Genomic DNA, 27,184 nt, shown 5'->3' with positions numbered 1-27,184 from the left:
AGTGGTTAGGGACCCTAGTTGGTCTCCCAGTGGTCCTGAGTTCAATTCTCAGCAACCACATGATGGCTCACAACTATCTGTAATGAGATCTGGTGCCCTCTTCTGGCCTGCAGGGGTTACATTTGGACAGAACACTACACAATACATTAAAAAAAAAAAAAGGACTTCTAATACTAATTGTGAGGTTGTTAAGCTGGCTCTTCATTCATATATCAAGGGAGTGTCAGCATCTAACAGTGTAGAATTGTTTGATCATTTTTCCTGTGACCTGAGATGATCCAGGGGATTCAACAGAACTGGGGACTTGGGAAACATGCAGATAGGGTTAGGAGAAAGCTAAGACTCACACAGTAATTAAGGATTCCCAGTCAAAAACTTATTGGCTCCTGAGCCTGGTGGAATGAGTTGAGGTAGGGTTGATCTGTTGATGGTTGCAACCTACCAAAAGCAATCCCAACACCTTGAAAGGATTGCGGAAGTGAGACTGCCTTTGTTCCTTGCTGAATTAGGGAGCTATGGAAAGCAAGGGTTTTAAAAGCTTGAGTTTTAACGCGGCAGAGACAGGCTGAAAAGTTTCTGATGAGCTTCCTGTGGTGGCAGTACCCGCAGGAAACCTTGTGGGAGGGCTTACATGACAGGGTCTGGGCGTTACCTAAGACTTCCGCTCCCACCTCTAGCCTGACCCACATCCTAGGTTGTAAATCTGTGTTGTCCACGAAACCACTATTGGTCTCCAGTTCCCGCTGTGAAGCCACGACAGCGCCTCCGCCCTCACTGCGAAGAAACCAGAATTCTGACAAAGGGACTAAACTAAGGTATTCAAAACCTAGCAAACCAAGCGCGGGCGGAAGTGACGTAAAGACAGCGACCTTCTTTTCCGGGCCATATCTGCACTCAATAGCTCCGTAGGGGAGCTGCACCCTTTGTGAGTTCCGTGGTAAAGGGGCTGCCTGAGGTTGATGGGGAAGATAAAGGACGAGGGTGCTGAGCTCTGCTTCACACGCCATGGCGTTTCCGGACGTGGCCTAGTCTGAGCCACTCGGGCTCTGAGTCACCGGGGTGGCACTGTAGTGGCTGCATCTCCCGCTCTTCAAAAGCGGCCAGGGCATCTCTCTCTCTCTCTCTCTCTCTCTCTCTCTCTCTCTCTCTCTCTCTCTCTCTCTCTCTCTCTCTCTCTCTTTCTCTCTTTCTCTTTTTCTCTTTTTCTCTCAGAAGGGAACGAATTTTCGCTGGAGTAGTTGGAGTGATCGGCCTCATAAACCTTGTGATTTCAGCGCCTTAGGTGAGCATTTCGTGAAAGGTGGCTTTTGGAAAATGCCGAATTCCTTTAAAAAAAATTGTAACGAATGTTTCGGGTGAGAGCTTGACTCATATTGTTGCGTTGTATTTTTGTATTTAATTTTGACAATTAGCTTCAGATACAAAGACATACTTAGTTACTTAGAATGTACGTCTTTTCTTGTGAGAATATAAATGTCAAGTCCACACAAGAAACCCCAGCCCAGTATGACTGTGCATGCCTTAAATCTCAGCACTCGAGTCAAGAGGATTTCTATGAATTCCAGGCTATCCTGGTCTACATAATGAGTTCCAGGCTAGCCACTGCTACATAGTGAAACACTGCATTTAAAAACAAAACAAAAACTCAATAAACAATAGGGAGCTGTTCTGTACACCTAAAGTTCCCAGGCCTGTGTTTGTGCCTCCACCCTTTATAGACTGTACTAGTGACCAAATCCATGGCCTTGCATATGCTACACGCGTTTCCTCTTAGGCCTGTTCATCACCAAACTGCTTAAAAATGTGGACCTCAACAAAGAAATGTGGGAAGCTTTCTTAGCAAAAATCATAGAATTAAATGTTAAGATTGGTAAATTAGTGTTTTCTCTCCCACAACCCCCCCCATTTCACTCTGCACCAAGCCATAACCCCAACATTTTTTTTTACAGATTTTCTTTTCTTTTAAATAAAAGAAATTTGTAGGCTGATAGTTTGACAGGAGGAATGTCTTGTACCCTAGCTCCCATCCCACTTAATTTTTTGAAACATTCATTAGTTACCTGCAGTGAGTACATGTCCCTGCCTTTTTGTTTTTAATTTTAAATTTAAATTTAATTTTTGTTTAATTAGTATGTGTGCATGCTTGTACCTGAATGATGGTGACATGGTTGTGGTCAGAGGACAACTTTTTGGAGTTGATTCTTTTATGTGGTTTCTGGTGACCCAACTCAGGTACACAGGCTTATGCTGCAAGTGCCTTTAGCCAATTTGCCAGTCTTCTTATTCCCCCTTACCTGTATTTATATAAGGAGGTGTATTGCCAGAGTGAGCTTTTAAGGTCATGTGTTCTAGGTCAGAGGACATACATACGTTTTATTTTGACATTCATTAGAAAAGACCCCTTTTCCAGGTCTTTTCTCTAGGTAGCAATTTTTGAATCAATCTTTTTTTAGCCTCATTTAAAACTTGTTTTGGGGAAAATAAACAGATTTTTAGTTGTAACTTCAAGGCTTTTTTTTTTTTTTTTTTGAAAAGGGGGCTCACTTGTCCATTTCAAGTGAGTAATAGCACTCGGCTATATTCCCAGGAGCTGTAATGCTAGTGCTTGGGGAGCTGAGGGAACAAACAAACAAAAAATCAACGAGTGATACATACCTGTAATACGAGGACTTGGGAAACAGAGGTAGAGAATCACAAGATGAGGCCATCAGCATTACATAGTAAAAGTCTGTCTGGATTTATATTGTTTTGGGATGACATTTCCTAAGTGTTTTTAATTTTTGCTTTGTAATTTTGTTCTGCTGAATGGTTCTTTCTCCTTTGTGCCCTCCTCCCCCCTTTACCTGTCCCCCACATCTCATTCCCCAACCACCATTTTTGCTGGCTGTGAACTCAAGTGAGTAAAATAAAGGAACCTTGAAACTTCCAAGTTTGGGCATTTATTTATTTGTTTGTTTGTTGTTTGGTCTTGCTATGTTGTGTGGGCTGGTTAGCCTTCTACCTCAGACTCCCCAGAGTTGTGAGTATAAGTGTGTCCACCTTGAGTTAATGATTTTAAAATGAGCCCTATTCAAGAGCTTAAAATAAAATGTAATTTAGTGGGTTACATCAGTCTTTACATTTTCATTTATGGTTTTTGAGATAGATTCCTGCTGTATAGCCTAGATGACCTGGAACTCACTATATAATCCATGTTTCCTTGTTCTCCTGGTTCATGATTACTGTGATTTATGTATTTCTATATGTCTGTATTTTAATGTGAATAATATAAAATGAATGTGTGGTAAATTTTGTCATGTGTAAGTAAGTAATAAGTTCTATTTTCTTATCTAACTCAAAATCCAAAATTTGTATGATTAATTTTCATGAATCAGACAGATATGTAGACAGTACCTTATATTACTGCAGTCTCAATGTTATGGGTCCGTAATTAAAGTTCCTGTCTACAATATTGAATAATTCTGTTCATTTAACAACTTGTAAACATTTCTTAGTGCCTGTTTCTTTTTGTTTAACTTTTTAAAAAATTATTTTATGTGTGTTGATGTTTTGCCTGCATGTATGGTGCATCAGATCTTGGAGTTACAGACAGTTATGAGCTGTTGTGTAGGTACTGGGAGTTGAACCTGAATCCTCTGGAAGAATAGTTAGTACTCTTAACCACTGAGCCATCTCTCCAGCTCCCCTTTTATTTAATTTATTATTGTGGGTATGTGTGCACGGAGGTGAGAGGACAACTTTGTAGAGTTGCTTCTCTCCCCGCCCTTCCACTTGATGTGGATTCCAGAGATTGAACTTGGGTCAGCAGGCTTGCATAATAAGCACTGTACTCATTGAACCATCTCACCAGTTCCTCTGCATCTATTTCAACAGCTTGTTATCTGTAGTATGCCTCATTCTTCCAGCATGAACACAGTATACTTTTCCAGGTTGCCTTCGAGGTATTGCAGCAATTTTGTCATCAAACATAGGCCATTCAGATAACATCTGTGATGTGTACACTTTCTCTAGGACCACATGTATGACATTGCTAGTATCTTCCAGGATTTTCATTTAGCATATCTTGTTATCACATTTATTTGTGTGTGTGTGTGTGTGTGTGTGTGTGTGTGTGTGTGTGTGCGCGCGTGTGTGCATGCGCGTGCACAGGAGTGCCACAGCATTTATGGAAATAGGTTGTCTGTTAAAACCAAGGGATCGAACTCAACTTTTCTGGCTTTATCCACTGAACCATTTTACTGGCCATGGCACACTATTAATGTCACACAAAAATACAACACCTTTTACTCACTCATCCTTTCCTTTATTTGCATGCGGGGTGGGGGTTGTTGATTAGGGGGCAACTTGGGAGAGTTGGTTCCCCCTTGCAACCTGTAAGTCTCAGGGATTGATGGTGAGCACCTTTTTCTACTGAGCTATCTTGCTTGCAGTGCCTTTTTTTTTTTTTTTTTTTTTTTTTTCTGATGGGAATGTATCCTTTATTTTAAAATATTATTGACAAATTCCCAGTACCCACATGGCAGGTTACACCTATCTGTAATTCCAGTTCTAGGGTTTTGACATGACATCCTTATGTTTTTGGTTGTGAGCCTAGCCTTTAACGGCTGAGCCATCTCTCCAGCCCTTGACATGACATCCTTACAGACATACATACAGGCAAAACAATGAGCATAAAATAAAAATGTATATTAAAAAAAAAAAAAGATTGGTGATTCCCTCCTCTCCCTAATAGCATGCATAGCACTTAGCACTATGAAAGCTAGTGAGTAGGGATGAGGTTCCCAGGTTAAGAACAACTTTATTTCTTCATGTTCTGTGGCTCAAGTATGTGGTGTCTTCAGCAATAGGGTCTTATTCTCAAGTTCTGAAGGGTAACCAAGAGTAGTGGTAATGGTTTGTAATGTTTGGAGGCCTGTGCAACACTACCAACAGAAGTAATCCATTGCTGGCCTGATTACAAGGCAATGCTATTTAGACTATTTTTATGTTAGTATATATTTTAGGAAGGTAGGCTTCTATACAATGTTTTCCAAAGGCTTTTAATGTTGTCTTTCCCCATACTTCTTCTATTTTGCGCTCCTATCCCTACTACATTTAGCCCATCCTGTTGGATTATTAATTTTTCTCCTTTATGATGTGACTGTTAGCTTTTAATTGTCAACTTATCCACCTGGCATCATCTGGAAAGAGTCTCAGTAAGGAACTATGTAAATCAGATTGGCCTGTGGGTATGTCTGTGAGGACAGTGCCTTGTTTGTTAATTCCTATAGGAAGCCCCAGACTGTTAAGAATGCCACCATTCCCTGGTTTTGGGCTTTGAGCTATATGTATAAGACAGAGGAGCAAGCAAGCAAGGATTCATTCATTGCTTTGTTCTTGATTGTCAATGTCATGTGAATAGCTGCTTCAATTCATGCCTAGATCCACCCTTGGTGATAGACTATAGTCTCTAATTGAAAGCCCCATAAACCCATCATCCCTTAAGTTGCTTTTGGTAAGATTGTTTACTTCAGGACCAGTGGGTGGCTCAGTGTTCAGAAGTGCTTGTCATGCAGGACTTGGAACTTGATTTCTGATTTCCTTGGGCACCAGGCATGCACATAGTGCACATACATACACTTGAAAAAATATTAGAATTCATAGCTTGGTGGTGGTGGCTTACACCTTTAATACCAGCACTCAGGAAACAAGCAGGTGAATTTCTGAGCTGGAGGTCAGCCTGGACTACAGAGCAAGTTCAGCCAGGGCTACACAGAGAAACCCTGTCTTGAAAAACTAAACAACAACAAAATAATTAAATCACATTGGATGCTGGTGTGTGCAATCAAGCTGTGGCTAGTGGGTGAGTACACAAAACAGGTGTTGTTAACACTCCTAATGTAACATATTTCCTGGAAACTTAAATTTGTGTTATGAACAGTCATTTAGTTAAATCTAGTTAATACTCAGTTGTACAATTTCAGATGGATCTCTAACTGTCCTGGTGGGAATAAAGGTTAATTCTAAAGAGAGACTGCCTTGCATTTGGAAATCAGACTATTGAAAGTGTAGACTCACTTCAATTGGTATTTTTACAAGATTCTTGTGTTGGGAGAGGTAAAAGTCTGGGAACCAGTGTGTAGGTGGGGCAAAATAGGGGAGGGGTTTGTCCCTTGGAAAGAGGTCTGATTATGTTACAGGAGGGACTGGAGCCTGGGGAATCATGATGAGGGGGACCATACATTAACCAGAACTGCTTACTAATGCATGTCTCTTGCCCTCTATTTAAATCTGAAGTTCATCTTAGGATCCCAGAGATAGGCTTGAAGTCACTGTACCTTTTTTTTAATTGGAGGTACAGGTTTCTCTCTCTCTCTCTTTTTTTTTTTTTTTTTTTTTTTTTTTTTTTTTTTTGTTTTGAGACAGGGTCTCAGGCTAGCCTGAAACTCAGAGATCCACCTGCCTCTGCCTCCAAGAGTACTGAAATTACTATACCCAGCTTGTAAGCATTTAAAAAAGATGGTATGAGATTTTGCTTTTCAAGAAATACTAAAATTCAAAATGTATGCCCAACTCATAATTATACAAAATGTATATAGCAAATATTTCAAGGCAAGTATATAATTCCAGAAAATGATATTAATATATTTCTCTCAGGTGGTTTTTTTGTTTGTTTTGTCCTTTTGTTTTTCAGGACAGGGTTTCCCTGTGTAGCTTTGAAGCCTGTCCTGGAACTAGCTTTTGTAGGCCAGGCTGGTCTCAAACTCACAGAGATCTGCTTGCCTCTGCCTCCCAAGTGCTAGGATTTTCTTTTTTAATAAATACTATTTGAATTAGAAACTACCTTATTTTACACAGTTCCATCTCCCATCCCACTGGCTCCCCCATCCACTTCCCAGGGAGGATGAGGCCTTCCATGAGGGATCATCAAAGTCTTTCAAGTCATTTGGGGCAGGACCTCGGCCCTCCCCCATTTAACTAGGCTGAGAGAGAGTATCTCCTCCATAGGGAATGGGCTCCCGAATTGTGTTCGTGCACTAGGGATAAATACTGGTTCCACAGCCAGAGGCCCTATAGATTGCCCAGGCCTCCTAGATTCCCCATGTTCAGGGGGGCTGGCCCTGTCCTATGTTGGTTCCTCAGTGGTCAGACAGTTCAGCTGTTTCTGTGTGTTTCTCCTGCCTGGTCTTGACCCCTTTGTTCATCACTCCTCTCTCTGCAACTGGATTCCAGGCTCAGTGGTTAGCTGTGGATCTCTGCTTCTGTTTCAATCAGCTGCTAGATGAAGGCTCTAGGGTGGCATTTAAGGTAGCCTCTCCACTATTGCTTAGATTCCTAGTTAGAATCATCCTTGTGGATCTCTGTACAATTCCCTAGTGCCAGCTTTCTCTTTGAAGCTATAATGGCTCCCTCTATTGATGTGTCTCTTTTCTTGCTCTCCTCTATTCATTTCCTGACTCAATATTCTGATCCCTCATATTCTGCTCCCCCCTCCTCTTCTCCCCTCATCTTTCTCCTACTCCCTGCTCTTCTACCCCCGTCTACCCTCCCCCCCCCCCGTCCCAATTTGTTCAGGAGCTCTTGTCCCTTTCCCCTTCTCTGGGGGACCATGTATGTCTCTCTTAGGGCCCTCCTTGTTTCCTAGCTTCTCTGTCGGTGTGGGTTGTAGACTGTTAATCTTTTGCTCTATGTCTAATATCCATATGTGAGTGGTTACATAACATGTTTGTCTTTCTGTGACTGAGTTACCTCACTCAGGATGGCTTCTTCTAGTTCCATCCATTTATTTGCCTGCAAATTTCAAGATTTCAATGTGTTTGTGTTTGTTTTTGTTTTCCAGTAAGTTGTACTCCATTGTGTAAATGTACCACATTTTCTTTATTCATTCTTCAGTTGAGGGGCATCTAGGTTGCTTCCAGGTTCTGGCTATTACAGATAATGCTACCATGAACATAGTTGAATAGATGTCCCTGTTGTATGTCCGTGTATGTTCTTTGAGTATATGGCTAAGAGTGGAATTGCTGGATCTTGAGGTAGACTGATTCCCATTTTCCTGAGAACCTGCCATACTAATCTCCAAAGTGGCTGTATTAGTTTACACTCCAAGTGCTGGGATGAAAGGCATGTGCTACCACTATCTGGCTCAGGTGTTTTTTTTTTTTTTTTTTTTTTTTTTTTAAGATGTACTTTATTTTTATGTGCATTGGTGTTTTACCTGCATGTATGTCTATGTGAGGGTACTAGATCCCCTGCAACTGGAGTTACAGACAGGTGTTATGCTGCCATGTGGGTGCATTATGGGACCAGAGAGTGGCTCAACAGGCTGGCAACCTGAATGTGGTCCTGTAACACATAATGGTGAAAGGTGAACAACTCTGGAAAGTTGGCCTCTGACTCACACACACACACACACACACACACACACACACACCTACTGCTAATACTACAATACATTATTGACAAACACAGCAAAGAAATTCTCAGGGCCTTGCTGCCTCTGAAAGAGAATGGGTACCTTTCTGTAGCAGCTGATAGACATTAACCTGCCTTGTGTCCTGGGCCATTTGTGTGGGGTCATTGGGATAAAAGAAGATAATTTAGTATCCTGTTAGATAGTAAGCTTTATAAGCATTTGTCCTCTTAAGATTGGTGTAATCGGGGTGTATTGTACTAGAAAACTAATTGTTAATAAAAGGGGGGAAATATTGGCCATTTGGACTTAATAAGAGTTAAGGTCTCATTGGATAAAAAATCACAAGTCACTGGAGCAAGAGTGAGGAATTTTGTTTTTTATTTTTGTCTTTTTGCCTCCACAATCAACATTTAGAAAAAAAATGAACAACTTGTCCCAATTTCATTTACAGATTTATTATATCTAGTAGAGAAAAGAAAATAGAAATGTTTGTCTGGGAGCCAGACATTGTGATACATACCTGTAATTCAAGTACTTGTAATTCAAGGCTGAAACATGAATATCACAAGTTCAAGAAAGGACTGGGAAGGGAGGACTGTAGGCTTTCTGTAGAGATTTTTTGTTGTTATTGTTGTTTTGTTTTGTATTTTTTAAACCTTGTTTAGGCATGTGTTGCAACATAAGCCATTGTCAAAACTCCAGGGCATAGTTAAGATGTGTGTATATGGCTCAGTGATTAAGAACACTTGCTGTACAAGCATGAGAAGCAGTTCAATATCCATGGCATAGTCCTTTGTGTACTTGTAGGCTCAGTAGTATAACAGGCAGAGAAAGGAGGATTGCCAGGGCTTACCTGCTGAAGGTTTAGTAGAGATGCTGTCTCTGGAATATGGTGGGAAGTGGTAGAGCAGGCCATCCAATGTCTTCTAGGCTTTATGCACATGACACATGCTTCCCCCCCTTCCCCCAAAGATGCATGTGTTTGAGTTCTAATATCTTAGAGTCAATATTTTAGTCTGATCTGTGGAATAGGGCCCATGTAAGGTTTCTGTGAGTGAATTTGTTTTATAGATAACCAAATGAACTGTGTAACTTATACTACAGTTGGACTGCTGTTATGGGTTTGATTCATCAATGATTGCCATTAGATTTTAATGAAAATGTTTTTTTTTAAATATGTATTTTTGGTTGTGAGCCTAGGATTTAACAGCTGAGCCATTTCTCCAGTCCACATAATTGGTTTTTAATTACATAATGTTTAATGATAAAACAAAAGGAGGGCTGAGGGTGTAACTCAATTGGTAGAGTGCTTGCCTAGCATGCACAAAACTCTTGAGTTTGATCAGAATTACCACATAAAGTGGGCATGGTGGCACACATCTATGTTAACTCTAGCACTTAAGAGATGGATGCAAGAGGAGTAGAAGCTCAAGGCCAACTTTGGCTACATAGTGAGTTTGAGGCTAGCCTAGGACTCGAGATCTTGTTTTATTTATTTATTTTTTTTTGGTTTTTTTTTTTAAACAACCTGGGGGGGGGGCAGGGTAGGGACAGGTGGATCCGTAAGTTCAAGGCCAGTCTGATTTACAGAACAAGTTCTAGCTTAGCGAGGGCTACACAGAAACCATTCTCAGGAAGGGGGGGGGAGGGGAACTGAGAAGGAAGTAAAAGCAAACTCCAGTGGAAAAAAATTAAGCACTATGAAATACTATTCCTACCTTATTACCTAAGGAAGGAATAATGCTGGTGGTACTTGCTTATAATCTTAGAATTTGAGAGACTGAGTGGGCAGATAGCTGTGAGTTGGAGGCTAGCCTAGGCTATATAGTGAGACCTTGTTTCAGCCCAGCAAACAAATCCTAAAATGAAAAATTGCTAAAAGATGGTTTTCTAAAAAGACCCCTAAAATAGGTGTTGAACAGAACTGATTTTGCTCTAGCCTTCTTTGTACTAGGAGGAGAAGGCATGGCTTTTGAGTTCAGTCTTTCCTACCAAGACTTGCTGAGGTTGCTTACCATTAAATTTATGTTTTGAGGTTCCCTCTTTTCAAATATTCTTACATTTAATACTGTAATATATGTCAGGGATAGAACTCTTGTGTACCCAGCATGAGATCCCGAGTTCCATCTCCCACATCTGCAAAACAGAATCAAATACCACCAACAAAAATTTACTTGAAAGCAAAAGAATTACTTTGGGTCCATAAAGTGGCTCAGTGTTTAAGAACATTTGCTGTGGATCTGAGCACACACATGTATCAAACGAGGTGTCCAGTTAACATCTTTAACTTCAGTCCTAAGGAGAATGGAGAGAGGTTCACTGGAGCTTGCTGGCTTTCAGCATAGCTGAGAAACTGTGAGCTCCAGGTTCAGGAGAGACCCCACCTTAAATGAATGGGTGGATAAAGATAGGGAAGACACCTTTTGGCTTCTACATATACAGAACACATGCACACAAGTTAAAAAAATAAAATTAAAAAAATAACCATCTGCTCATTGTATTTTACCACTTGTTAAAGATGAGAACAAGTTTGCATACTAACGAAAGAATACCAGTCTTCAAGTCCTGCATCATCATTTCTAAACTGGATGATAAATGAGCAATCACTAATGCTCTCTGAATATAGATTTTTTTCTGTTTTGTTTTCTTTTAAATTTTATGATTATTTTCTCTCTGTGTGTATATGTAATGTATGATGTGCCATTTTGCCAGCTCCATGTCTTTTTGAGTCAAGTTTTGTTTTGTATCCTGGGCTAGCTTTGAACTCACAGCAATTCCCCTGACTCAGCCTCCCAGGGGCTGGCATGTAGGTGGAATTTTCTGTCCTGCCAGCCATACAGAGACTTATTAATTATAAATGTTACTAACTAGGTCTTTCAACTAACCCATATTTCTTGTGGTATACCACATGTTGGTACTTTTTTTTTTTTTTTTAAACGGCATGTTCATCTACTTCTGCTTCTGAATGGCAATTTCACCCTTCTTCATCCCTGTACTCTCTTTTTATCCACAAGTCCCACCTACCCTGCCTAGATATTGGCCATTTAGCCCTTTATTAGGCCAATGAGAGCGACAAATATTCATAGTGTACAAAAAGATTGTTCCACAGCACTGGCATTACATTGTGCACCACCATATATACTTGGCTTTGAATGTAGATCTTTTTAGGGCAATTATATTTACTGGGAAGGGTGATTATAATGATTAATCGACATACATACATACTTCTTGCACACTCAGTAAATGGCAGCTACTAGTATCTCTGGAATTCATATTTCAGAGAGTACTATATTTAGTGATCTTCATGTGTACATTTTGTATACAGCTAATGTATGACAATTGACAGATAATGACTAAGTAATTCATGTTAATTAGTGGCTCATATTACAGGAATGCTAATGGTTGTATACAACAGGTAGTGGAGAGTTCCACTGTGCACTGAAACTTACTAGCTGCACTAAAGTGATGATAGCCCCAGTGAAAGGACTGTTCAGACCCACTTCCCTGTTACAGGATGGCAGCAACTGATTAATCCCATGGTAAGGTCTGCTGATTTTGTTTTTCAGAAGAATTCCTAAGTTTCCCCTGGGAATTTTCAGGACTGCAGAGATGGTTCAACTTGTTGCTCTTGCAAAAGGGCAGCCAATACCCAAGTTGTGGCTCACAACTGTCTCACTCCAGTTCCAGGGAATCAAATGCCTTCTTCTGACCTTTGCAGACATTAGGTACATACTTGGTACATAGACATATGTGCAGACAAAACACCAATACTCATGTGGTTTTGCTTTGAGAACAAAAAGGTAGTGCTTTGAGAAGATACTGGGTAGGTAACAGCTGTGCAGAGTCTGAGTTTGCCAGTGAAGAGGAAAGGGCAAAATTATATGATTTGAGTGTTTTCAACTGAGGATCTAGTACTTGAAATATGCTCCAAGGATTTTGTCTCTATTTTTTTGGATTTTTTTTTTTCTTTGTGTGTGTGTGTGTGTATACATGTTCATGTGTGTGTGCACACTAATGTGCGCATGTGGAGATCAAAGGTCCACATTGGGTGTTTTCCTCAGTCATTAGCTACAATACTTTTTTTTAAAAAAGGGATCTTTCTTTGTTTTGTGTGTGTGTGTGTGTGTGTACAACCTTTACAAGTCAGTGCTCTCCTATCATGTGGGTCTTTGGAAATGAACTCAGGTTGACAGATTTAGTAGCAAGATTTTTACTCACTTGCTGACCCACAGGGATATTTGTAATGTCTCTGGAGTGTGTTATAAGGAAAATGTGCTGTCTTCATTATAAGTTTTATAACCATGACAAAGTACCATTTTTTTGTTTTAGATTTTATTTTTATATGTATGTCTAGTATTTGTCTATGCATTGTGTGTGTAGTTCCCATGGAGGCCAGAAGAGGGTGTCAGATCTCCTGGAACTATACAGTTTTGAGTTGACATGTGGATACTGGGAATTGAACCTAGGTCCTCTAGAAGAGATGCCAGTGATCTTAGCCATTGAACCATCTCTTCATCCCCCAGCATTTTTCTTTTTTGAGATAGGGCACCATGAAGTCCATATGACATTTAATTTGCTAGGTAACTGATAATGGTCTTGAATTTCTGATCCTATTGCTTCCACCTCTTGAGCTGGGATGACAGGTATGCACCATCATGTCCATTTTTATGCTAAGATGGAACCTGGTGCTTCATACATACTAGGCAATTACTATACTGACTGAACTCTAGCTCCAGCCCTGATAAAGTAGCATTTTCAGGGCATAAAGCCTCCATACTTGTGAAATGAGGCTGTTATTAATGGAGTTATCCTAATAAGAAGCATTCCTTGCCATCCTTCTTTGTAGATGGGACAGGACTGCTCTAGCATTCTGTGGCACATACAGGTGAGGAAGAACGTTTGTGTGTGTGTGTGTGTGTGTGTGTGTGTGTGTGTGTGTGTGTGTGTGTGGTGGGTAGCAAGTGAGGGAGAGAGGGAGGAAGACATTGAGAGACATAGAACAAGAAAGATGGAGGATAGGAGGGAGGGAGACATCAGTATGTAGTTAGATTGACTACTTAAGGCTTTTGTAGTAGGGTGGAATGACTTCTGTGGCTAAGAATGAAATTATGGACAACTGAGTATTCATACCTGCTTCTTTTTCCATAAGATCTTTCAGGGGACTCAGTCTGCCTTCAAAAAGAAAAGGTATCAGCAGAAAGGATGTTGACTAACTGCCTGACAAATTCTCAGGTAAAAAAAAAAAAATACACACATACACACACATTGAAAATGCTCCACCTTTAGACAATTTCCTCTGGACAAATCTATCTCTAGAGCTATTTAAAGCAAATAGAACCTCACCTAAGGATTTAGTTCTCTGTTATAGTTTCCTGAGAGATGGAGCCTGTCGTAGTTTACCTTCTGTTGCCATGATAAACACCAGGACCAAAAGCAGCTTGTAGGGAAAATGGGTTCATTTCAGTTTACAATTCTCAGATCATAACCTAGCACTGAGGCAAGCCAAGGCTGGAACTTGTGGCAGGAACTGACGTAGAGACCAGTAATGTGATCTGTTTACTGGTGCATGCACCTGGCTTGCTCAGCTACCTTTCTTACATATCCCAGATCTACCTACCAAGGAATGGTACCACCTACAATGGGCTGGACTTTCCTTCTTCAATGAGAAATCAAGAAAATGCCCCACAGGCCACTCTGATGAAGGTAGTTCCTCAATCAAGACTCCCTATTCCCAGATACATCTAGGTTTGTGTCAAGTTGATAGTGAGTTACAACAAAACTTTTCCTGTTAAGTGAGTTGGAAGCTTACAGGCAGTCCTGACTTTTTAGTAATAACCTGGCTTTATCTTTAGTTTTTTTTTTTTTATTACATATGTGTATGGCTGGGCATGCAAATGCACATGTATAGATGCAAATGTTTATGTGAGTCCACAGTGTGGACTTGCAGAAGTCAGTTCTCTCCTTGCATCATGTGTGTCTGAGGATCACACTCATGTCATTAGGCTTGATGGCAAGTGAGTTTACCCACTGAGCCATCTTGCTGGTTCCTGGTCAACTGAATGTTTCTTCCATTGTTGACTTCTCTGGCACATGATAAGGTAGGTGACAGTCTCCTTTTCTACAGACATTATTCATGTCACATGCTCATCATGTCTTTAGGAAATGCTGGCCACTGTCCTTATAGAAAAATACCTCAATATTTTCTATGTATTGCTGGTACCTGTTCCTATTCAGTAGTGCCCTATAACTTGAGGAAATTAGGGCTGAGGATAGAGCTCAGTGGTAGAGTTCTTGCCTAGCATGCTCAGCCTGGTTTCTGGGTTCAATCCCTAACAAAGCAAAAAGGTGGGTAGGGTCCTAATGAGATGACTCAGTGGGTAAAGGGCTTGTGCAAATACAGGAACCTGAGTTTTGATCCCCAGCACCCATGTAAAACTTGCATGGCTGTGCATGGATATAATTTAAGGGTTAGGGGTGAAGACAGATAGATTCCAGGACTCACTGGTTAACCAGTCTAGCTGAAACAGCAATTTCTAGGTTTAATGAAAAACTCTGTCAGAAAATAAGGTGAAGAATTAATTGGGGAAAACATCTTAACACATAAGTGGAGGCTAGGGAGTTTTCTGTAGGTGTAGGTCCCATTTCCTCATCCTCATGTTCATTAACAAAGATCTTATTTGGCTAAAACCAGCATGTCTGCAATATTTCAGGAGTTAGTGAGCTTTAATGATGTGACTGTGCATTTTACTCAAGAGGAATGGACCTCCCTGAACCCAGCCCAGAGATACCTCTACAAAGACGTGATGTTGGAGAACTACCAGAACCTGGCCACAGTAGGTAGGCTACAGTAGGTAAAATAAGCTGACCTCAAACTCACAGATAAAACCTTTGCCTCTGCCTTCTGAATGCTGGAATTAAAGGTGTATCCCACTCTAAATATGTTTTAATGTACTGGGATCCTGGCTGTTGCAGTTCTTACTTCCTGTTTGATTAAAAGTAAACTCCTGGGTTGAGATATGACTCAGTGGTTGAGTATCTACCTATCATTTGCAGGGCCATGGGTGCAAATCCAAAGTACTATAGAAAGAAAACTCCAGTGCTTTGTAAATGTATAGATGACTAAATTAATTGGGGTCTCATGCTCCAGAACAAACTAACTTCTGAGGCATAGACAGGTGGTACTTTTATTACTAGCCACTTAAAAATAATTTCTCTGTTATCGTTACAACTCTAGTCCCCAGCCAAGTTTGGTGGCACAATTCAAGCACTGAGAGGCTGAATGAATATTTCTTTGAGCTTGAAGCCCACTGGTCTCAAAACAAGGGGGAAAAAAAAGCAAAAATTCTAATCTTGGACCCTGGGAAGTTCCGTCATTTTTCTGTCTGAGCCTTCTCACCAATGTGTCTTACCTTGTGAACAGGATATGAGCTCATCAAACCAAGTCTGGTCTCTTGGTTGGAACAAGAAGAGTTTAGTACAGGTCAGAAGATAGTTTTCCCAGGTCAGTATTCATGGAAATTCTTTTTTCCCCCCATGAGATAGGGTTTCTCTGTGTAACAGTCCTGGCTGTCCTGGAACTTACTCTGTAGACCAGGCTGGCCTTGAACTCACAGAGATCCACCTGCCTCTGCTTCGAGTGCTGGGATTAAAGGCTTGTACCACCATCTCTGGGCTTGCAAATTCTATTTAATGAAAGTCTGGTATGTTTACAACTGAAATAAACTTAAAATAAAAACAAAACCCTTGTGTTGGACTGGAGAGATGGCTCAGTAGGTAAAGGCATATGCAGCCATGCCTGATAATTTAAGTTCAATCCCTGGAATCCACTTGGTGGAAAGAGAAAACCAACTCCCCAGAGTCTGCTGACCTCTACATACATGCAATGACACACTTATATATGTACACACACACACACATTCAGTAAGTGAATGAATGGATAACAAATATTTTTAAAAACTCTAAAAATCCTTGTATATTTGTGTATGGTGTGTGTGTGTGTGTGTGTGTGTGTGTGTGTGTGTTGGTTGGTTGCCACAGTATGTATTTTCGAGTCAGAGAGCAACCTTTCATGTCTGTTCTCACTTTCTACTTCATTTGCCAGTGTCTTTGTTTACTATGTGCTAGGCCAGCAGCCTTCATGATTTTCCTTCTTCCATCTCCCATCTTGTCATAAATGTACTGGCATTACAGACACATGCTATCAGGCTCAGCCTTACATACAATAAATACTTTATCTGTTTAAATAGTCCAGCTCTTATAATAAAGTTGTTCAAGATAAAATTTGTCTTAGAACTCTGAAGCAAGAAGGAAAATCTTCAACTTCCAATATTCTTTTAGTTTACTTAAACTTACTGCTTTGAGAGATGCTCTTTTTCTAGAATTTTCTACTCCCTTTCCCTGATTTCTTTCTGTTTACCATCGGTTTTAATTTTTATAGAATCAACTTTTAATACTATATAAAAATTTGATTCAGTGTCATTATCTTTGCCTGGCATGATGGCACAGTCCTATAATTCTCAGGAAGCTGAGGCAGAATGGTTATGAAGTCAGCACAGTGTGGACTGTGTAGTGAGTTCAAGGCTTGGATGCTCAGTCTCATGAATAGAATAGAAAAATATCCTCATCTGTTTCTACTTTCTTATACCTTTTAAAATTCAAAATAAAAATAAATGAACCTTATTTTTAAAAACATAATTTATTTTTATTTTATTTTATTGGTATTAGCCTGCACAGATGTCTGTGTGAGGGTGTCAGATCTTAGAGGTATAGACAGTTGTTAGCTACCATGTGGATGCTGGGAATTGAACCTGGATGGTCTGGAAGAGTAGTCAGTGCTCTTAACCACTGATCCATCTCTCTAGCTCGAGCCTTATTTTTTAATTCCCATTTTCCATTTCTTTCTCCAAACTCTTACATTTATTTTTCTATTTTACTTCAGAGTGGAAAATGCAGCTTGAAACCAAATGTTCAACATTCCAGCAGGAATTTTTGAAGGGTAACATATCCAATGGGATGCAAATGGTAAGAATAAAAAAAATTATTTTATTCTTAAAGAAAATTAGAGGCTTGAAGCCCTTTGAGGGAGAAAACTAGCAATTTCATTAAAGGAGATTTGAGAGAAGCAGATAATACCCAAGAGCAAATGTCTGAAGAAATAATATGAAATTGTGCCCCTGGTTTGTAATGAAACTTACTGCTTCAGAACTCATACAAATTACATCTTTTTTTTTTTTTTTTTTTTTTTTTGGAATGGTATAGAAATTTTTTAAAGATTAGACCAGATGACACAGTGGAGTGTTTAATCACACCACTCTTTTTTTTATTGATTCATTTATTTTTTTCTTATTTTACATATCGATTCCAGTTCCCTCTCTCTCCTTCCCTCCATTTCTCCCTCCCTCCCATGCCCCACGACCTCCCTCTGATCCCATTTCCCCCACAACTCCACAGGGAGGGTGGTATCTTCCAGGAGAGGTCAACAAAATCTGTTAAGTCATTTGGAGTAAGGACTAGGTTAAGGGAGCATCCCTCCATCTAGTTCTTTTATTTATTTATTTATTTATTTATTTATTTATCTATTTATCTATTTATTTAATATAACTAAGTCCATTTAAATGAAAACAAACATTTATAGACAATATTTGGGAATTTGGGTGTTGTTCTTTCCAAACTACTTCCTGCTGGTAAGGGGTGCTGTCATGGTGGATTCAAAGAAGATTCAGAAATCCTGGCTGTAGTCTGTAAGGCTGCTTTGTCCAGCTGTTTTGAATGTAGGATCACCTGGTACTCTGTTTCAGGTGGTCTGGCTTGATCAAACCACATTAGTCCGGAAGGAATCCACATCTTTTCATTTTCTGTGGAAACAAAAATAAAAATCCTTTTCCCCAGTAACTGCCCTTGAACTTAAATTTTGGAGTCAAAGCATTTTTTTTTTTAAATTTAGTTTATTATTTTACATGTCGATCCCAGTTCCCCCTCCCTCCCTCCCTCCCTCCTTCCCTCCTTCCTTCCCTCCCTTCCTCTCTTCCTCCTTCCCTCCCTTTTACCCTCTCTGCCCTCTCACATGCACTCTAACCACCCTCCCATCCCCCCCACCCCAATTTCATATGTTGGGGAATGCCATCCAGTTGGGGTCATGTAGATCTGACAGGTCATGTGAAGTAGGGACTAGGGCTTCTCTCCTGTCTCTAGATTAAGGCAGTTATCCCTCCATGGGGGATGTAATCACACCACTTTTGAGCAGTTAACAAAGTACGAACTATATAGTCCACATTTCACATGTAGCAAAAAATAATCATAATTTTTTGTTTTGTTGTTTTGTTATCTAATGGCTATAACTTTATCAATTGACTGCAAAAAAAAAAAAAAATGTTGTTCTTCGCTCTTATCAGCAGACAGGAAGCCAGAGTGGAAGGGAGCTCTATAACTGGACAAAATCTGGAGAATTCGTCAGTGATCTCTCATCCCTTAAAACACATACGAAAACTCAAACTACACAGGATAATTATGATTGTAGTCAGGATAGAAAAGATTTTCTAATGGTTCAGAAGAAAAACTGTGCTGGTAAGAAACTTTCTGAGTTCAATCAGAGTGAAGAAACCTATATGATCCCAGTTAAGATTAATCAGAAAATTGCTACACAAGAGAAATATTTGGAGTGCAGTGACTGTGGGAAGTCTTTCATTAATCAGTCACACCTTCAGACACATAGAAGAAGAACTCACAATGGAGACAAACTTTATGATTGGAATGAATATGGGAGAAGTTTTATAAACTCAAGACTTGCTGTGCTTATAGAAACTCTCAATGCAAAGAAACCTTACAGATGCAAGGAATGTGGGAAAGGCTATAGATACCCTGCATATTTAAATATTCACATGCGGACTCACACTGGTGAGAAGCCTTATGAATGTAAAGAGTGTGGGAAAGCCTTCAATTATTCCAATTCATTTCAGATACATGGACGAACTCACACTGGAGAGAAACCCTATGTATGTAATCAGTGTGGGAAAGCTTTCACTCAGTACTCAGGTCTTAGTATACATGTAAGATCTCACAATGGTGATAAGCCCTATGAATGTAAGGAATGTGGGAAAGCCTTTCTTACATCCTCACGACTTATTCAACATACAAGAACTCACACAGGAGAAAAGCCTTTTGTGTGTGTCAAATGTGGGAAAGCCTTTGCTATCTCTTCAAATCTTAATGGGCATTTGAAAATGCATACCGAAGAGAAGACATGTGAGTGCAAGATTTGCGGGAAAGCATTTGGATATCCTTCATGTCTTAATAATCACATGAGAACTCACAGTACCAAAAAATCATACACATGTAAGGAGTGTGGGAAGGCCTTTAACTATTCCACTCACCTTAAAATTCACATGCGAATCCACACTGGAGAAAAACCCTATGAGTGTAAGCAGTGTGGAAAAGCCTTCAGTCATTCCACTTCATTTCAGATACATGAAAGAACCCACACTGGAGAGAAGCCCTATGAATGTAGGGAGTGTGGGAAAGCTTTCATCTGTCCCAGCTCCTTCAGAATTCATGAAATAAGTCATACTCACACAGAAGAAAAACCATATAAGTGTCAGCAATGTGGAAAAGCCTATAGCCATCCTCGTTCACTTCGAAGGCATGAAAGAACTCACTAGTGAGAAGCCTAATTGATGTTAGCTATGTGAGAAAGCAATTATTTGCTTTAGTTTACTTTGAAGACATGATGGTACTCACACTTGAGAGAGACTATTATAATTATATCCATAGCTTGGAGCAGTACTGTGTGACAGCTCCTCAGGAGGCTGAAGATGGGGGATAAATTTAAAGCCATATTGGGTAACAAAAATACTCTATATCAAAAAAATTAAAATGAATGCTGACAAGAAGGCTCAGTGGATAAAAGTACTTGCTGTGAATGTCTTACAACTTGAATTTGATCCACATCTAAGTAAAGTAGACAGATACAGTGTCATGCATCTGTATTCTCAGCAGTCCTACAAGATAGGAGACAGAGGAAGGAGAATCACCTGGAGGCTTATAGGCCAGCTAGCCTGGAGTATGCAGCATGGCTGAAAAAACAAGAAAGGCTCTGCCCTGCCTCAACAAGGTAGAAGAACCAATGCATTAAATTTGTCCTCTGGCCTCCATATGTTAGTTCACTTTCCCACATATGCTGTAGAATAAATAAAATCTTAAAGGATTAAAATGTTAGTTGTTGAGATGGCTCAGCAGAAAAAAACATTCTCCATACAATACTGACAGCCTGCATTCTTTCCCTAGGTCTCCACAGGGTAAGGAGAGAATTGGCACTTACAAGCTGTCCTGTGACCTCCACATGAATGCTGGGGCACACATGCCCTCATTCCAGCCCCCAATAATAACACATTTTAAAAACTAAAACGAGGGACTCTTGGAGATGGCCCAGACAGTTACAAGCACCTGTTCCTCTTGCAGAGGACATGGTTCAATTCCCAGCCTTCACATAACTCTAGTTGCAGGGAATCTGATACCCTCTTTTGGTTTCTGAGCACTCAGTGTACATAGAGTGCACATGTATAGGCAAAAATACTTACACACATAAAGATGGTAACAAGGAAAGGGGAAAGGAAGTTGCAGTAAGTCCATTAGGGAAGAGTGACTGATGTCCTCAGAAGGTTAAGGTGCAGCAGGATGCATACAGAGAAGACCATAGGAAGTCTTCAAATGGCCTACAAATAGAGAAAAATGGCTACCACAAGAAGAAATACTATGGCCTCCAGAGGAAACTAGCTGAGTTATGCTGATCTTTGATTTCCAGTCTCCAAGGTACCTGGTCTGTTACTTAGTTTCATAAGCTCATATATATAAAAATAAATAAAGTAAACCTTTAGACTATCCAAAAGCTTTACTTACATGCAGGTCTGAGTGCAGTGGCCCATTTGTACAACCCTAAAATTTGGGAGGCGGAAATATGATTGAGTTTAAAACCTGTGCTTGCTTTTGTTTCTTTTTGTTAGACATTTTTCTTCAATATCCAATCTTTAAACATCAAATCAAGGGGTGAGACTAAAATGATAGTTACACATACATGTAGGTAAAACACTCATGCCCTAAAATAATGAATAAATCTATAAATCTCTTTTGTTTGTCTTCCTTCCTTCCTTTTTTTTTTTTTTTTTTCCTTTTTTAACAAAAGTTTCTCCATGTAGCCCTGTAGCCCTGACTGTCCTGGAACTTGATCTATAGATCAGGCTGGCCAAGCTGGCCATGAACTCTAAGAGATCTACCTGTCTCTGCCTCCCAGTGCTGGGATTAGAGGCATGCGCCACCACCACCCTGCTGAATCAATTTGAAAAAGACAAATAGTGTGAAAACAGTGTCACACTAACCTAGTCCTAACGCTTGAGGATATGAGCCAGAATGATCAGGAATTCAAGGCCAGTTTTGCTTACATAGTGAGTTTGAGGTCATCTTGGGTGCCATGAGAACCCATCTCCAAAAAGAAACAAAACTGTTGTACATGCCTCGCATCCTAGTACTCAGGGGGACTAGGAGTTCAAAGTTACTCTTGACGTGGTAAATTTGAGTCTGGGTTGAGATCCCATTTGTGATGGTTTGAATGAGAAAGGCTAATATTTGAGTGCTTGGTTCCTAATTAGTGTAACTATTTGAGAAGGATTAGGAGGTGTGGCCTTATTGGAGGAGGTGTCACTGGAGGTGGATTTTGAGGTTTCAAAAGTCCATACCAGGCCCAATATATCTTGCTGTCCACTGCCTGCAGATAAGCTCTTAGCTACTGCACCAGCATCATACCTATCTACCAAAAATAAATAATGGTCTGACCCTCTAAAACTGTAAGGAGGCCTCCAATAAATGCTGCTGCTGCTTTTAAAAATAAGAGTTGCCAGGCTGGAGAGATGGCTCAGCCATTAAAGGCTAGGCTCACAACCAAAACTATAAAATAAGAGTTGCCTTGGTCATGATGTCACAGCAATAGAATAGTAACTAAGATACTGTCTCAAAAACGTAGTATCTGACAGAAAATCATAAAAGTGGTTTTCACAGGGCATGGCCTATTTGTTGTACTCTAAAATGTTTTGACCCCTGCATTTCCCCAAAATATGGGAAACTTGACTGTTTAATTTGTGGTAATGGGAAACTGCATAACTGCTAAGCCATTTCTGTAGCCCACAAATAAACTTTATGACATATACATATATTTTTATATGTGTAAGTCATATATGGAATGGAGGAAAGATTTATATACTCTAAAGCCTTAATGTTTACATGTGAAACAGTTGAGAAAAACATCTAACCTATGTGGAAAAGCCTTTCACTTATTTCAATTCAACTACATGAAGATATTCAAGTTGTAGGAAGCCCCATGAATTTAAGGAGAATAATAAATGATTCAAGTCACATTTTCCCTTGATACTGTTTTTTTTTTTTTTTTTTTTTTTTTTTTTTTTTTTTCATTTGTTTTGAGATAAGGTCTCTGTAGGTTGCTCTGGCTGTCCTGGAACTTACTTTTGATTTGTGTGTCTCTGCTTGCCGAGCACTGGGATAAAAAGTATACACCACCATGCCCAACTGTTTTTTAAGAATGATTTTTGTTTCTGTGTGGGCATGTACACATGAGTTTGGTTGACTGTGAAGGCCAGAAGATGGTGTTTAGTCCCCTGGTGTTGTAGTTACAGGTGGTTGTGAGTTGCCAGATAATGGTTGCTGGGAACTAAATTTAGATCCTCTGCAAAAGTATTATGCTGTCTTAACTACTGAGCTGTTTTCCAAACAGCCTATTGTAGTGTGCATGTCGCAGTCAGAGGACAAACTGTAAGTCGGTTCTCTCTTCCTATCATGGGTGTCCCAGAGATTGAACTCAGGTTGCTAGACTTGGTAGAAAGCTTCTCTAAAGCTGAGCCATCTTGGCCAGCCTGAGGAAAGACTTCCTGCTCATCTCTCTCAGGGTTATATAAGTCTCTTGTGTGTGGCTGTCCACATCTTTCCTTAGATATGGGAGTTATGTGTTAGCTTTTCTGTAGTCATGTGAGACCTGGCTTTAAACATGGGTTCACTTTTATGAACCATCACAGTTCTTAATGTGTTTTTAGGGGTTTATACATGAGTATTTCCCAACTCAATAATTAATGTAGACTGGTAACCAGAGATAAACATAGTGTGCTGGGTCTAAGATCCTACAGAAGCATAAGTAAAACCTGAGCTCTGACACCCATTCCCCTATGTGGGTAGTGTCATGTGGAAACTGGTTGGCCATACCACTGGGAAGCCCATGCTTTAGTTTCCTAGCATTAAGGAGATAAAGGGAGGCAGATCTCTGTGTGTTCCAAAGGTCAGCCTGTTCTACATAGACACCTTATGTCAAAAACAACCAACCAAAAAAACAAACTGGGGAGGCAGAGAAAGGTGAATTTCTGTGAGTTTGAGGTCAGCTTTGTTTCCACAGTGAGTTCCAGGACAGACAGAGCTACATAATACAGAGACCTTGTCTCAACACTGCCCCTGAAAAAGAATACATAAAATCCTAACACTTTTAAGTATGTTTAGTAATGGGGCCAGTGAGATAGATCAATAGGCTAGGATGCTTGCTGCCAAGCTTAATGATCTGATTTGGATTCTTGAGCCCGACCTAGTGAAAGGAGATAATCATGCCTGTAAGTTGTCCTCTGACCCCCCATAGCACACCAAAGCAAATGAATGCATGCATACACAAAACAGAAATGCAATAGAAGTGAAAAAGTGTTTAACAAGGTTTCTAGTATAATTCATTGAACAAGATCAGTTACATTTTTGCATATTTACTACCTGAAATCAGCTGCTGGGGTGAGCAACCTCTGGACTGTGATAATGGGGTGTTACTTGTGAATGATACAGATTCCAGCTGTGACTCACAAATGTTCCAATTTGGGCAAATTCTGCAAGGACTCACAGACCTTATTTCAGACCATCAGGACAGCATTCAAGGCCAGCTCATAACCACAACTCAGACAAGACATTCAAAACTAATCTCATGATATCTGGTTGCCAAAAATTAAAGGTGGTGTCAGGCAGGCTTAAGTCACGGCACACGCCAGAACTGCATGGCTACTCTTATTCCAGGAGCAAACAATATGAAGATGTAAAGCTCTTCTACACACACACACACACACACACACACACACACTTTAAATAAAAAAATATTTGAAACAGGTGCTTGGATTGCCATTATTATACTGCTTTATTTTGAGCTTCCTTTCTGTTGTTTTAAAATTTTAGTAGTGCACGCCTTTAATCCCAGCACTTGGGAGGAAGAGGCTGGCGGATTCTGTGAAGTTGAGGTCAGTCTGGTCTACAGAGCAAGTTCCAGGACAGGTTCAAAAGAATACAGATAAATCCTGTCTTGAAAAACCAAAAAAAAAAAAAAAAAAAGATGTATATGTGATGGGAGATGTCATTCTGTAAATCTGTAAATATGTTTCTCATACTGGCTAATGAATAAAGCACTGTTGGCCAATAGGAAAGCAAGATAGGTGGGACTAGGAGACTAGGAGGAAAAAGGAAGTAGTAAGGAGGAGTCAACATGGAGAGACTGGGGAGATGAGATGATGGCCACACTCCCTGGTAAGATGAAACCACGTGGAAATACTTAGAGTAATAGAAATGGGTTAATAATTAAGACAGAGCTAGCCGATAAGAAACTAGTACCTGGCCAACAGCATTATATCAAATACAGAGTCTCTGTGTGTTAATTGGGGCTGGCATGGCGGTGGGGCCGGCGGCAGAAAAAAACTACTCCTTACATATGACACCCGCGTGTCTAATAAGAATTTACACTTAAAATTACACTTAAATTACACAAAAGCTTAAAAAAGGGTTTTAGAAACAAAAGAACAGAGACAAGCAAGGTTTCTTGGTAGCAGCATTTTTCTCGGTTGGACTCTGTTTTGCGAGAGACAAGCAGATATTTGTGTGACTCTTTTAAGGGAGGTTTCCTGACTCAGCATAAGCGGCAAAAAAAAAACTGCACGGCTTTTAAGAAGTGCTGCTAACAATTCATTGGTGTGTACGAGGGCTGGCAATGGCAGTAACCACATCTCCAAGCCAGCAGCATGCTGCTGGATGGCAGCGTAGACCGAGGCAGTGAACACAGCTCTCAGTTCTGGTGGTAAAAGTACCCGCCGCCATCTTGGATAAGACCACGGCTAACACAGCTATGACTTTCATTTTAGCAATGTTGTTGTTTACTAGATAAAGACTTGTAGCCAAAAAAGATAAAAATTTATAGTAAAGACAGATTCACATTGAGAAAAAGCGCCTAAGGTTTACAGTATGTTTTAAAATATATGTAGGCTTGGGAGAGAAAAGGAATAAAATGGTTTAAAAAATACAGCAAGGAGCTTGGTGTGGTGGCACACGCCTTTAATCCCAGCACTTGGGAGACAGAGGCAAGCAGATCTCTGTGATTGTAAAGTAAATCTGGTATACAGAATAAATTCCAGGACAGATAAAAGTTACACAAAGAAACCCTGTCTCAAAAAATGAAACAATAAAAACTAAAAGAAACTGAGTAATAAAAAAAGCCACAAGGTAGAAAGCACAGAAAAACTGTGGATACTATATGCTATTCTGTTGTCTTTAAATTGATTGACTGCTGAGGAAATAACAACTGATAAAAACAATACTGCAGGATTAATTCAATTTATATATTTTAAACTTTGACTCCAAAATTTAAGTCTAAGGACAAGTTACTGGGGGAAAAGGATTTCTATTTTTGTTTCCACAGAAAATGAAAAGCTGTGGATTCATTCCAGACTAATGTGGTTTGATCAAGCCAGACCGCCTGAAACAGAGTACCAGGTGATCCTACATTCAAAACAGCTTAAACAAGCCTTGCAGACTACAGCCAGGATTTCTTCATCTTCTAAGGACTCCCATGACAGCGCCCCCTACCAGCAGGAAGCAGTTTGGAAAGAACAACACCCAAATTCCCAAATGATATTTATAAATGCTTGTTTTCATTTAAATGGGGTAGGTTATAAATGGTTAATGACCACAACCAATCTTGTTAAAGGTAAAAAGGAGATTATGGTATAGATATGAATAATTTGTTTTGGAATGGATTTTCATTTATTGATACAATGTAAGGTCAGTTTTGTGATATGTATATTTCTCCTTTTGTTTAGGTATTGTGTTTATATAGCTCATTTAGAAATGTAATGTATAATGTAGTACAGATTATAGATAATTGCCTATGATAGTCAAAGCTTAGAGTTAAGTTAGTTAGGTTTTCAAGATAGATAGGCATTCTTCAAACCTTTCAAAGACCTACAGAATATGGCATTTAAAATGGTTTAGGGTTTTTCTTGACAGTGAGACATAAATGCTCCTGGCAACACCACCTGCATCAGAAAGGAAGATGGACATTGAAGAAACACGTTATGAAGTTTACTTCCAATATGGCAATACTAGCCATTTGGACAAGATACTGCTCTTGTCTGGACTGGTTGACTTTATGCTGTATAAACTGGACATGCAGGACCCACAGAAAAGTGTCTGCTGATTCAAAATGGACACTGCTACAGAGTTCCTGCTTCATGGAAGAGTCTGCCAGACATTCTGCAGGACACAGAGAAAAGTGACTGACAAACTTGCAATACAAGTGGACAGTTTAAAGTTTCCTGCTTTGCTGAGGATTCTGCCAGACACACTATGGCCTATGGGCTGAAGATGGAAGATTACAGAAGAACTTAGTGTGACTGACCAGGTAGTGAGTTGTCTCTGTCATTTCTGGAGTTTATATACTATCCTTCTGTGGTC

The 27,184-nt window shown here is 39.9% G+C and overlaps 1 protein-coding gene across 1 annotated transcript; it reads left to right on the top strand.

The window, feature by feature from the left end:
• Positions 1-1,005: 1,005 nt before the first annotated feature.
• On the top strand, positions 1,006-21,515 carry LOC127231293 (zinc finger protein 426). The gene is made up of 7 exons (XM_051196817.1): positions 1,006-1,020; positions 1,213-1,282; positions 13,542-13,624; positions 15,103-15,229; positions 15,813-15,893; positions 17,331-17,413; positions 18,784-21,515. Exons 1-7 carry the CDS (start codon positions 1,006-1,008, stop codon positions 20,044-20,046), a joined length of 1,722 nt encoding a protein of 573 aa, XP_051052774.1. The 3' UTR covers positions 20,047-21,515.
• Positions 21,516-27,184: the final 5,669 nt, after the last annotated feature.

The sequence above is a fragment of the Phodopus roborovskii genome, unplaced genomic scaffold (assembly GCF_943737965.1).
Source record: "Phodopus roborovskii unplaced genomic scaffold, PHOROB, whole genome shotgun sequence".
NCBI lineage: Eukaryota > Metazoa > Chordata > Mammalia > Rodentia > Cricetidae > Phodopus > Phodopus roborovskii.
This window is presented reverse-complemented; position numbering and strand designations above follow the sequence as displayed.

Coding starts and splice junctions, on each gene's coding strand:
- LOC127231293 (XM_051196817.1), top strand. Junction 13,625..15,102: donor ACTGCCTGACAAATTCTCAG/GTAAAAAAAAAA, acceptor GCAATATTTCAG/GAGTTAGTGAGCTTTAATGA. Junction 15,230..15,812: donor CCAGAACCTGGCCACAGTAG/GTAGGCTACAGT, acceptor CCTTGTGAACAG/GATATGAGCTCATCAAACCA.